The 13764-nt window shown below is 45.1% G+C and overlaps 1 protein-coding gene across 1 annotated transcript in view; it reads left to right on the top strand.

Moving 5' to 3' along the window:
* Positions 1 to 4836: 4836 nt before the first annotated feature.
* Positions 4837 to 13764, top strand: part of LOC138491602 (E3 ubiquitin-protein ligase ARIH2-like) — a 217902-nt gene continuing 208974 nt past the window's right edge. Inside the window, exon 1 of the mRNA XM_069618207.1 lies at positions 4837 to 5011. Within this exon, the coding sequence (XP_069474308.1) occupies positions 4954 to 5011 (58 nt within the window). The 5' untranslated portion in view covers positions 4837 to 4953. The remainder of the gene's footprint in view (positions 5012 to 13764) is intronic.

Here is a 13764-nt window from a genome sequence, read left to right on the forward strand (position 1 = left end):
CAAAGGTCTGCTGAACTTGGACACCATCTCGGGATTTCTGTGCACCATTTTAATCTTTGAGATCTCCTTTTCGGACTGTGCTTTGTTGAGGCTTATTCCTTTCGTAGCTATATCTCTTCATGTTTTCTTTGTTCTTCTTAACTCGCCATACCAATTCCTTCATGTCCACCTTTGCATCCTCTCTCACACTTGCCAACCATGGTGGGACCAGGGTGAAGGCTGCCCTGCCGCCCCTGAGGAGGTGGGACAGTGATATGTTTGTGACACCATTGGGGGTGAGGTGATGAGCAGCTATTGCTTTCTTTACTGTGCAGTGCGGGTCAAGTGTCGCTGCTGTTGCTAACTGAAATGCTCCTTTTATTAATCTGTTGGTGCGTTTCACCAACCCATTTGCTTGTGGGTGATATAAAGCTGCTTTAATTTGCCTAATATTGTTCTCTTTCAAGAAATTGTCTGTCTCTCTGGATATGAGTTGCACTCGATTGTCGGTGACTAGTCCTCTGGGCAATCCTTCTCTCTGAAAGATGTCTTTGAGGGATTGAATCACTGTCGCTGTGGTTATGTTGGGTACAAATTCAACTTCTAACAATTGGGACAAATAGTCCACTAACACAATGCCATACTTGCTTTTGTGTTCCATGAGTTCCAGTGGGCCGATAAAGTCCATGCCCAATTTGTGCCACACTCCTTCTGGCACTTCTGTGGGGTGTAGTGGCGCTTGTCTTACTTTGAGTCTCTTGTCACTATTCATACACTCAGGACACCTCTCTGTCATGGTCCTTATTTCCAAGTCCATACCTGGCCACCAATACACTTCTCTTACTCTCCTTTTTGTCATGTTGTTACCAAGATGAACGGTGTGAGCCCTGCATATTATGGTTGGTCTCATGGCTATGGGTGGAATCACTTTGTTGCCTACAATGAGCATCCCTTTGTTTTCAAATATTTCATCAGACACTTTCCAATGTGGACGCAACACTTCTGGAATGGACCTCTCATCAGGCCACCCTTTCCTGACCGACTCTGTAATTTTTGCTGTGGTGTCATCTTTAGCTGCTTCTTCCTTCCAGTGTCTCGCGCTCATTTCAAGGAATTCCATGCTCCTCAGCTCAGTGAGTGATGCAACAACATATTTGCCTGTAGAAAACTGGTTTCTCTATCTTTGCACTAAGTAAGTCTGGACATACAGTCCGCCTGGGCATTTTACCATCCTGCAATGTGCTGTATCTCATATATATATTCTTGCAGCTTGGCAGCGATGCAAGTCAGGCGAAGTGTCGCTGTGCGGGTTCCTCCAGGGCTCAGCAGTTGCACAAGGGGGTTGTGGTCGGTAACCAGCCGAGATTTTGTGCCCCATACGTATGTGTGGAAGTAAATCACGGGCCATGCACATGCTAGCATCTCGATGGTGGAGTAATTTTTTTCTGTTTGTGAGAGGGCCCTGGATGCAAACGCGACATTGTGTTCTTCATCGCCCTTCTTTTGTGTGAGCGTTGCTCCTATTGCATATGCGCTGGCATCTGTGGTAATCCTGGTCCCCCATTGAGGATTGAAGGGTTGCAGGCAGGGTGCATTCATTATTCCCTCTTTGACATCTTCAAATGCTTTGGCTTGTTCTGCCTCCCACTGGTACTCTGCGTTTTTCTTGAGTAATTCTCTCACAGGAGCAGTGGTCTCTGAGAAATTTGGTACGAATTTTGCATAGTATTCAGATAGTCCCAAAAATGATTGCAGCTCTTCTTTACTGGTTGGGGTAGGTGCTTTCACGATTGCTTGCAGTTAATCTTTCTTGGGACTGATGCCTGCCTTGGATATAGTGTATCCTAAATATTCTACTTCTTCCGCCTGCAGTACACATTTGTCATAGCGTAGTCGCACTCCTGCTTCCTGCAATTTTGCCAACATTTTGAAGAGAGCTGCCTTATGTGTATCCATGTCTTCTGCGTATATTAAAATGCCATTCTGGAAATAAGAGACATTACCAATGTTTTTCAAAAGGGAGTCCATCATGCGTTGGAATGCAGAAGCCGCAGAGGACAAGCCAAATGGCATTATTGTGAATTGATACTTACCAAATGGGGTTATGAATGATGAGAGGGGTCTGGATTCTCGATGTAGTGTGATTTGGTGTAGGCATCCCTCATGTCTAATTTTGAAAAGATTTTTGCCTCCTTCATGAGCAAGATCAGTTAATTTATGCTCGGTAAGGGGTAACTGTCCGCCACCACCTCCAGATTTAGGCTGTGTAAGTCAATGCAAGTCGCCTGTATGCAGTTTCTTTAATGGGGGCTGAGCCATTCTGAAGACTCGACAGTCTCTATGGTTCCTTCCGATAGCATCTTGTTTAGCTTTTCTTGTAGTGCAACTCTCGCCGTTGCCGGCACAGGTCTCACCCTATGCTTTACTGGTACTGCTCCTTGCTTTAGCTTTATCTTGTACATGTGGGCAGGCATGTCTGAAAATAATTGCAGGAATTCTTCTTTGCTGATCGAGGTGCCTCTTTTGTCCATGGACAGGACTCGTCCCTCCACTCTGGGGTCGAGACTGATTTGCAATTTGGCTTGGTCATCCCAGCCCAAAACTGGCGGACCATTTTCTGCAAGATACACTTTGGTTCTGTTGACTCTGTTCTTGAATTCCACTGTCACTCTAACGTACCCCAAAAGATTTACGCTGGCACTTCCGTACGTCGTTGGACTGTTGTTCGTTTTGTAGGCTTCTACTCATTCTTTTCCCACCATGCTTTTGTATATGTTTAGGGGTAGGATGGTGAAGTTGGAGCCCGAGTCTGCCATCCCTCTAGTTTCATGGCCATTGACTTTAATGGTGCAGTGGGGCTTTTCCCTCCGACTCGTGCCGCTATTCACCATGAGAACTGTGGCGCATGCTTCTTCATCTGAGTAGGCCTCATTTCTGCCTTCTTCGCTTTGGATTGCTGCCAAAGTTTTCCGCACTTTCCACGTGCACACGGATGCAAAATGTCCATACCTTCTGCATGTCGAACACTCTTTCCTCCTTGCCGGGCATTCTCTGCTGTTGGCTAGGTGGCTTATACTGGCACACCTATGACACTTCAATGGTTCACGTTTCGCTGCTGCGTCATCTCTGGCTTTGCGTTGTCCTCTGTCCCTTCTGCCTCTGGATTGCACCCACTGTATTTCGGGTGATTACGTGGCGATTCCCCACTCATTGCGCCTGCAGGACGTCTCTTCTACCACCCTCGCAATCTGGATTGCTTTATCTAAAACTAGTTCTTTTTCAAGAATATATTTGTCTTGTACCTTTCTGTTGTTCATGTGGACTATGAGCATGTCGCAGATTCTTTCCTCTGCTCCAAATGCGCACAGCGCAGCTAACTCTCTTAGCTTGACTACGTAGTCGTCCACAGGTTCTGCTGGTTCTTGCTTCCTGCCATAGAATCTGATTCTGTGTAGTACCACATTTTCTTTACCTGAGAATATCTTGGCTATTCTCCTTTTTCCTTCTTGATAAACGTCATCACCTTCTCCTGTCGGGGCTTCTTGGTTCAGGCCTGCAAACGTTCTTTGTCCTTCCACTCCCAGCGCATTTAGTAGCATGGCCTTCTTGCGTGCTGCTGGATAGCCTGTTCCACCCATCGGCTCTAAATAAGTTTGAAACAAAGGTTCCCATTGGAGCCATGGAATGGCTGGCTTGCCTGGATCTTGCAGGAACGGTGGTGGTGGCGTTGCTCCTTGCATTGTATGGCAGCTGGGCCAATCCCATCCTCATCGACAATTATGTTGTGGCCTGTCAATAATCACACCAGCCTGGGTGTTTTGTTAGTGTGCCTTTATTCTCTTTACACACGTAACTCTGCCATTACATACTAATCACCTTCAGCATATATATCACAGCAACTGCTTGTACAATTTATGTAGTCCTGCTGGTGGTTCTAATGTTCTAGGTGTGTAACAGTAATAGTCCCTGGCAGGAGATTGCAGGGGAGAGCGTATGGCAGCCTCCAACTCCATGGCTTGCCACGATCGTAATGTACACGAGCGGGAGTTGCCGCTCGTAATATCGCGGCTGCTCCCCTCGGAACTCCTTGCGGGACCTATTAAGGTCCATTTACTCTACACAGCGCTTCCTACCCGCGTTTTAATCCTGGCATTTTGGGATTTGCAGTATTGTTTTTAACATTATGAACACAGGATTACAAGTCTCGAAATGCAAGGTAACTTGGGGCCGAAAAGGGACAACTTGAGCTCTATAGATAGTCGGTTTGTTTTACTCTAGTAGTACATGTGACTGTCTGCACTATTCCATTTTATTTCGTTTGCAGAATATCCGTATTTTGCTAGTTTTACAATCTTCCATGTATTTCCAGTATCAATGTATTTTTATATTGACTAATCCTAGCTGTTTGCAAATTAGTTAATTTGTTGAAATACTTGTCGGGGCAGAACATTCCTCGCCCTGGACATTGGAAGACCTCAAATACAGGAGAGGTGGGTTCGGCAGGGACAAAATGCAGGGACATCAAGGTCACTGTCTCAACCCGGCCATCTTTTATTTTACCCTACTGCTAAGCTTCTTTGTCAGCAACCTGCCAAAAACAATTCCTCAGATTGTTGCTGCCTGTCTCTGGAATGTGGCACACGATCAGGCCGGGGCAAGGTGCCTTCCTGACCTCAGACTGTCCCCAGAAATCTGGAACACATGACACTTTCCACCCACCCAATCGATTGTTCCAGTAAATGCGATACTTTCCGAATGTACTTGCTTTTTTTCTATGTCAGAGTGAAACCGAAAGTGCAGCTCTCTTCCGGGACTTTTTACAGCATGGGCAGCTCCCACATTCTGCACCGCTGACACATAAGAGACAGGATTCGGCCAGGGAAAGACTGTTCGCTCTGCTGAACTAGCAACTTTCAAGCAAACTCAGCCAGAAAGTGTCATCGGTAGGTCTCACCCCACAGTTTGCTCCTGAAAATGGCTTCAGTGGGTTCGCATGAACTGAACTTTGTCCAGGGAAAGGACGAAATTGCAGGTACTGAACATGTTTTGTTTGCGTTTCATGAACTTGTAAAACAAAAGTAAGATGTAGTAGTACGCCTCTATTGCTTCCAACTACTAAGCATATCTATTCCGTTTAGCTCAATTACATCTGAAATGGCCACGCCTGTCACAGTCTGTATTTACCTTAGCACCCTTCTGTTAATATAGTTGATGAAATGAGCAACTTTGAGATTTTACAAAATTGGGGAGCCCAGTGTTGTGCCTCTACCCAGGCCCGGGGTCCAGGCACACAGTTGCTTGGGGGTGGGTGGAACACCCAGCTGATAGACACAGTCTAGTCACAGGGATCACCCTGTGAGACCGTATACACACGGAGTTGCCCAGCAGGAGCTCGGCAAACAGCTGCAGAGTTGCCTGGCAGGGGCTCTGCTAGACACCAGTGGCCAGAACAGTGTTGCCCAGCAGGGATACTGTCATGGTGTAGGGCCTTGCAGGGCAGGCCCTCCGTCTGCCAGCACAGCGCTGGAAACGACGAGACATCAGGCTGGAGTCTGGTGGTACTAACCGATGAGTGGGCTGGCTGTCTTTCGGATACATTTTATCCATCGGGGGTGGGGGGTGATTATTGGACCAACCGCTCATCCCTTTTTATTGACAGTCACATGGTCACTGACATGTGACATGAGCACGAGGCCGACAGGGACCCACATTATCGTAAAGGGGTGGCACACCACACCCAGTATGTGTTGAATAACATACCACGAATTCAATTCTAAATTCTAATGGCCTGGCTTACACAAATGTTTTCAAATGCGGAAAGTCCTATTGAAAACATTTGTGTTAATGGGCCCTGAGTGTCTCCACAGTGTCCATGGAAGAAGTTACAATAGATCACATGGTATATCCACATATGCCACCTTGAACTAGCCGTGGCTTTTCACTTTGTTTTGTGAGATGTAGATTCGTTACGCAAGTCCCGGAATTAAACGTTTAAAGCGTGGACAGGCTCACAATGCCACGTATGACCAGGGTCGGAGTAGGCCATAAAATTGTCTCGAGCACCAATGAAAAAGTAGCCCACTGTTGCAAATGGCTATTCATTCCTTTTGTGACACTGTTTGAATAGGGGGGAGTCTTTTGATAAAATGTGATGGCAAATTGTGCATTTTAAAGATATTTATTCAGCAACACTGATCAAAACTAATAGTGAAGTCACTCATCAAACTGGCCCAAATTGGCCATAAAAGTGGCCTACTTTGATTTTTTTAAAAACGGTCCCACACCAGCATTTTGTGTTTTTGGTTCGGCCATGGGCTTATTGCCCTATAGGCCAGTCAGAGCCCGCGCATGACATGGGACCACTTTTAAATCCCAATTCTCAGGCCCAGTACTTTGGGTTTGCGGGGACCTGTTCGGCAAATGATGTGTGAGCCACCAGAAAATGTCACACAACGAGTCTTTAAAATTCGAAGGTTTCATGGGAAGTTGCAGTAAAACAAGTTGCCAGGAGTAGGCCAAATGAAAAACAGAGGCCCAGTTTATGAAATGTCACACTTACTATTCTATCTGGCAATAATGGGAGTAATTAATTTTTGAAGTAGTTGACAGTATATTCTGAATCACATGTAGATACTTCTAAATTTGGCATATTAGGCATAAAGCAATACAATTATTTGCCCAGGAGCACACACTTTTGTTGAATACCAGAGCCAGGATTGGAGGCCAGTGTGTAACCAAGCAGCTCAACACCCCTCTTTACAGCTTTAATTGGTAGAATTGTTGTTTGTGACAGGTATTTTTGCAACTTTTATTTGAAAACGTTACCTGAATGTGGAATTCAGTGTGTTTGTGTTTTGCTCAGTGCACTGTTGCTTTTGAAGCAGTTTCATGATTGCTTTTATTGTTATGGTGTTTCTAGTTTGTCATTTTGTCATAACTAGCAATATGCCTTTAATTCAGAAAGTACAGGTGATGATTATTTTCAGCGCTACCACATGTTCCGTTTTGTGTATGTGTGACTGGCATATTTCCATCTGGCAGGGGTGTAGAAGCCCTGCCTTTTTTAGTTTTATTAAACAAATACAATTATATGAGCAATTCCATCTCAGGAAAGGGAATCTGCTAATCAGATTCCCCTTCCAAAAGATCTATGCCAAAAGCATAGTCTACACGTGTGCTGTGCAGCACCAGTAGCCTGATTTGCAGCACCTGCTCTCCAGCCGCACAGAGCAAGTTGAGAGGTCACAGGTGCCCATTTGACACCTGCAATGACACAGCCATGTCTCTGCAGCATATGGCTGCATTTAAGATATGCACCTCTGTTCCAAAACCCCATAATTATGAGTCTGCTGTCCTGGTGGCATGATAAAATATAAACCATATCTGAGTTAAGGTATGGGGGATGTATTTCTCATAATTAATAACAGCCACACCAAATTGGTATCACACATGTCAGCCCTGTGAGTCCAGTGCCCTTGCACCTGTTCCTGGTTTTGGAAGAAGCCATGTCTTTCACTTGTTCCACTTTTTGTAGTGATGCAGGACCTCTGCCTGTTCCTCTGACTCACTACGGTGGGACAGATTCTCTGCACCCATTAAAAGTCCACCTGACCTGGGACCTCAGCTGAAGACCACTCATTTCTGGCAGGCTATTCAGGATCTGAAACGTCCTTGTCTGCCATCTCAGATTCCTTTTCTTTCTATGCCAGAAGGCAACTCTGTGATCACTGAATCCATTGCTAACTTCATAGTCACCTAAGTGGCCACTGAGCCCTCTCTTGCAAGAGGCACCTTAGGGGACTTCATGCCTGGACTAGGAGTTATCAGTGAGAGCAGTCTCTCTCCTTCTCCAACTGAGGAATCCTCCTGTTTTTGGAATAGGCCTGAGTTTTCTCTCTGCGCCTGTTCCCCTTGTTGAAATGGATCATGATCTCTGCCCAGTATCTGCTCCCTGATTTGTCTCTACAGACTTGCCAGGAGTGGAACAGTTCTACTGCTCCCGGAAAATGTCAGCCTGACCTGGGACCCCGGCTGAAGACAACTCACTTTGTCCTGATATTCCCTTCAGGCTTGGAACTACCTCATCCACCAACTCTGGTCCTTTTCTCTGCTAGTAGGCACCCCTCAGATCACTGCACCTGGTCCTAACACAATAGTTATGTGCACCCTCCGGCTGAGGAAGCCTCAGGGCCTCAGCTCTCAAGTACTTCCTCCTTTTTTGCTCCCCGAGCTGTCGCTCCAGTAACTATTGTGACTGTGTGTGGATCAGGGAGGTCATTACTCAACAATACCCTATTGGAATGTTGTCCATGCCTGCTATACTGTGTAGGGAGCGAGTGCCCCTCCAGCTAAGCCCTACCATTAACCCAGGCCATCAAACACTTTTACCTACAGGTTTGGTTGGGGTTGTACTGCCCTATCTTCACCAGTTGCCTAACAGCTTTGACACCAGCACCAGGGGTGGGAGATTTTTCCCGGTTTCTGGAGACATGGTCCAGTTTCATTGAAGTCTTAGCAGGAACTGGGGCCCCATCAAAGGACCTGATACTGTTTGCACTCGGAGTGAGGGAACCTTCGGACACTCAGTGGCCTAGTGGGACTTCCATCTGTTAAGATACCTGTGCTGACTGTGGCCTGCTACTCCATAGGACGCACAGTCACCATGGCCTGCTTGGGATTCTCCTTGCAAGCCAGAATCCCCTTCCTATGTAATTTATCGGTTTTGGTCTATTTGACCTAAAACATTTGACCTAATCACATTTGATCGACTTTTTTTGAGACCCCCCGCAACCCTCCCCACTAATCCTCAACCTAATTTATACCCTTACACACCCCCATATATATATTTAATTAAATATGTCCAAAAAAAGGTCAAAGCAATTTGATCAAATGTTTTAGGTCAAATGTTTTTAGGTCAATTATGCTAATACCGTTTTATCTCCACACCAGAAACAACCCCTGGTTGTTCAGTGTGTGGGGGCCTCAGTACTAGATGGGCCCACAGTCTGCTTTCTGATGGAAGTTGGCCTACCACAGGTATGGGATCTCCATTTGGGGATTTTGGGCACCTTTCTCAGATTAAGGTTCAGAACCTCTGTCCTTTCCTTCCTTGTGTTTACCATGGTTAGTTGCCTCTAATTTGGGTGCATGTGCCTTACAATTTTTGTGGAGTTGAGTGTTCATGTACCTGCCCGCAGCCTTCTCAGGCTTCACAGGCTTGGTGTCGCGCATGGCCCCTAAATACTTGTGTAACTCCATCATCTCATACTTGTCAAGGATATTCTCACACACGTCCGAATTAGATAGGCCTTGAGTCGTGTCAACTTTGTTACCTGTGGCCCATTTACATCGAGACTCTGAGGACTGATGTGTAAACCCCTCAAACGGTTTATTCCCCAGCTCAGATCTTCGGACTACATCCTTGGGAATCTGGCGCACAGGCTGCCTTTTGGGTGCAACCACCTGAGAAACTTCCTTCCCCACTAGAAGTGTTCTGAGTCTCCAACTCGCATGAAACTCCCCTAGCACCTGATAATGCTCTGAGGTTCCTCAGCCATTAAGTCTTCCTAACCTCACTGGTATGTGGGAGGCCCTACTTTTCAGAAGGCTTGTGCAGGCAGCCTGTTCCCAGGCCCTGCACTATGTTCATTGTGAGCCACATCGTAGTACTTACAAAATACATTGCCAGTGAATCTAATGTTAGTTGCACACTTTTACAGGGTTCAAAATTGCCAGGAGCTGAGAGCTATTTAGCTCCTTGTTAAAGCCAAGGGGAGCCTGCTTACCTTAAAACCAAGAGATACCAGGAGCTACCTTAGCCTCCCTAGGCAAGTGATGCCATACAAACATAGCTATCTGATATTAACTGTGTAGGTGTTCGGCATGTGTATAAAAGAGAATAAAGGGCACACAAGGCACATTTAAAGCATATCGGATTGTATATAATAGCCACAAAGTTCAAGTTTGCATTTTGGGCACAAGCTAGATTAGCTGCGTGCTATGACTAGCTCCTGGTGCCCCAAACATTCCTGACTGGTGAGGACTGATCCCCAAGAGCTGATTTTTGCTCCTGGTCAACAAATCCCAATTTTGACCCCTGCTTTTATTTTAGCCGACGGTAGGCACAGGCTGTCTCAAATCACAACCGCTGCCACCAATGTGACAAAATGACTTTTGCCCTACAGGAGTACAAGGGTGAGTAGTGGCTAAAGTGCCTACTCGGCACACAAACTGCTACAACACAAGATTGAGCCCAATCATAAAGGTAAAACAGGAACAGTTAAGAGATATACCTCCTTCACCTTTTGTGGTAATGTGGGTTGAGGGAAGGCTATACTCTCATATCTATGGCTGGACTTACCAATGCTAACCATGTTCTTCCCGCCCAGACTCTGTTAAGGCAAAACCTGCTCATGCGGAAGTGCGATTGAGAAAGTGTGATTGAGCTGTCTTGCTGCTGGTCTCCCGTTTCTGCACCATTCCAACTATTCCAACGGCTTTGTCTGCTACGAGCTACGTTCTGGTCTCTGCTGATGCGGATTGGCCTCTATTGATTGGACTAAACACTCAACCTTTATCCCGCCTCCTTTTCCCGGAAGTATATCCTCGAGGCACCCGCGCATTGCGCCTGCGCATTGCAGAAGTGCGATTGAGAAAGTGTGATTGAGCGGTCTTGCTGCTGGTCTCCCGTTTCTGCACCATTCCAACTATTCCAACGGCTTCGTGCTACGAGCTACGTGCTGGTCTCTGCTGATGCGGATTGCCCTCTATTGATTGGACTAAACACTCAGTATGACCATTTGCAGTGACTGTGGAAAAGGAAAGGGGAAGAAAAAAAAAGATATATATATATATATATTTTTTTTTTGTTGCTTTCAAATTGTAACTTCCTTCCATATCCTCTTCGTTGTAGACCTTTATCCCGCCTCCTTTTCCCGGAAGTATATCCTCGAGGCATCCGCGGGCCTTCGCGCGCGCATTGCGGAATGATTGAGCTGTCTTGCTTTCTAGCGGTTTAGTGGTCTTGTGGTACTTTGTCCCTCTCTCGCATATTATTCCTGAGATAAGCCACCAGTGTTCTTATGTCTACAAACAAGTACACATTCAAATCCGGTATGCCTTCAGCTGCCCTTTCTCGCATGAAATTGCCGAAATCAGTGGTTGATAAAGTTAATGCCCTTAAAAACGGCATTCGCGCTGACAAATCACACAAATCTCCTCCACAGCAGTCCCAGAAAGGTATGTTGCGTTCAATCTCTCTTACATCGGATATTAGAATATTTTGTAAAGAATATCATCCGCTTCAAGAGATTAACAGTAGTTTATTGCAGGCAGAGGAGCCTATGAGTGCTACCGTGGGGTCTAGAGCGCTTAATGATATGCCTGGGAATGTAAATTTGATGTGTAATAGCGTTGTAACGTGTCCCGTGGGAAATACAGAAGTTCTTACATTGTCATCGACAGGTCATGAACCTGTTACTAACAATATATCTGCTTTGAAGGATGTTGTGTCTGAAAAAAAGATTATTCTCCTGACTGCTCCCACTGACACAACCCTACTGTTAGCCTGCCCAGATGGAACGGTTATAGTAGAGGGGCCCTAGGGCAGTGATGCTAGTCTGGAGAAAATTCCAGTTTGTTCTTTGGAAGACGTTTCTACTACTCCCAGCGCTTCGTCCATTTCCTTAGGTCCTCAGCCTAAGTGTGGACATTTTGAACCCTGTCCCTTGCACTGTTGCGGCCCAACATAAACTGCGTCAAGCTTATGAACAACTTAGTATAGCGGGTGAAATGGACGAAGAAGCATTTGATTTTTTTAATACGACTAACTCCTCTCACAACGGTACTCATGATGTTCTCTATATTTGCTCTAACACGGGTGATTTGATCCAATTAGAAGAAAATCACAATACAAGGAATGTCTCTATCGATCAGGCAGTTGAGATCCCTACTGACCATATAACGAACTCAGTCCAGAGTGATCCAATTAAACTTACTCCATGTAAAGATGATAGAAATCACATTCATTTCGTGGACAAATCAGTGTCTTTTATAGCCCCAACCCCGCAGCGTTCTCGCTTCGATGAGGTTGCCAGAGATTCTGAATTCTTCATACAAACTGCTCAGAATAAGCGTTTTTCATTCCCTGAGGCTCCAGCTCTGAACACCACCTTAGCTGCTATGAACTCTGCGTTATTGGCTGTGGCCAAATTGTATGAAATCCTTCACTCTAAGCTTACAATGCAAACAGTGAAAATCGATCAGTTGTTGTCAATGACCATCAGCCCAGTAGAGCCTGATTTGAATCAAAGTAGGAAGTCTAACAAGGCTCAACCAGTTTCCCCAAAGCAAGATATAACTGATCGGTCCACAGTAGTGAGAGTAGATCCTGTTGAACAAGGCAATTGTACCAAATCGACAATCTCTGACGAAGTGACAGTTATGCAAGCAGCTATTCCTACGTTGAGAACAGGCTTAAGCCCCCCTAGCAAACATATAAGTACACTGTTGATACCAACGCCTGAGAGCCAGAGAGCTTCTTCTAGCAGTGACAACTGTGAATCTGCTAGATTTTCTTCCAACATATCCCAGCCCGTGGCCGAGAAAAACATTTTTAATGTTTTTAGGAAACCGGACTCTGTGGTCTCTAACATTGTCAGAACAGTAGTGGCACCAACTTCACAGTTAGTTAAATTGACAAGAAACCCTCTGAAACTAACAAAAAACAGTAATAACAAGCCTAGAAGAATAAGAATAATTAGCCTCCTCAAAAATTCTGATAAAAAAAATATGCAGGGTGCACCAAATCAAACAACTGAGTCGCACCAGACCACACATTTATCATACAAGCCGTTAGATGATCTGGTAGCCTTATCAAGTAACATTGTTACTGCAAGAAATATGCCCCCAGTCCTTGAGACAGGTGTTATGAAAATTGCCCCTGTTGAACAGGTCTTGTGGAAGGGAGAATCTAACAACGTGTTCTCATTACAAAACTCAAATGATTGATCTTGTACTGTACAAAATAAACTTCTACAAGACATACGCCAGGAAATTAAATCTTCCATTGAAGTTTATTTAACTCAGACTCAGCCCAAATGTTCCAAAACTTTAAAAGACCTGGTAGTTTTAACATCAGCTAATATTTCTAATGATTACTTGTTAAATGTCACCCCCGGAAATCGGAACTCTGTATCTACTGGCAAGATGTCTCTCTTGTCTGGTCTCACATTATCTCAAAAAGCACCACCTCAAAATTCTACAATAACTATCCAACAACCACCACAAGTGATTCTTCCAATGTCTCCGAAGCAAATCAGCCCGAGAAGAATTCCACAATCTTCTACGCATGAGTTGCGAGAGGAAATAAAATCATCAATTGAGGCCTATATGTCCCAAAATCAAAACAGGAAAACATTGGATGATGCTTTGCAGAATATCCCTAGCATCTCCTCAGTCTTGAACTCGCTCCTAAGGGGTCCTGTTGATGCAAATCAAGTGGGTGAGCCTAACTTTGCTCCGCCACACCTCAGTATTAATCAACAGGGTCCCATGGAAGGAAATCGAATTCCCATGAAAAGACCTGAGCCTCGATTTATAAATCAAACAGCTTCAGATCAAGGAAATAGACAGAAAACTGCCCATCTATTTATCATTAAATGTAGAGATCACCCATTTCAGACATATGATTTTAATAGAATGAGCATACTTAACATCTGTACTGAGCTCCCTACCTTAGCAAAAATATCGACAGTAGATATTGATCTAGTGGAATTCCCTAATCAA

Source organism: Ambystoma mexicanum, chromosome 10 (assembly GCF_040938575.1).
Source record: "Ambystoma mexicanum isolate Mex_15411 chromosome 10, UKY_AmexF1_1, whole genome shotgun sequence".
NCBI classification, from domain to species: Eukaryota; Metazoa; Chordata; class Amphibia; order Caudata; family Ambystomatidae; genus Ambystoma; species Ambystoma mexicanum.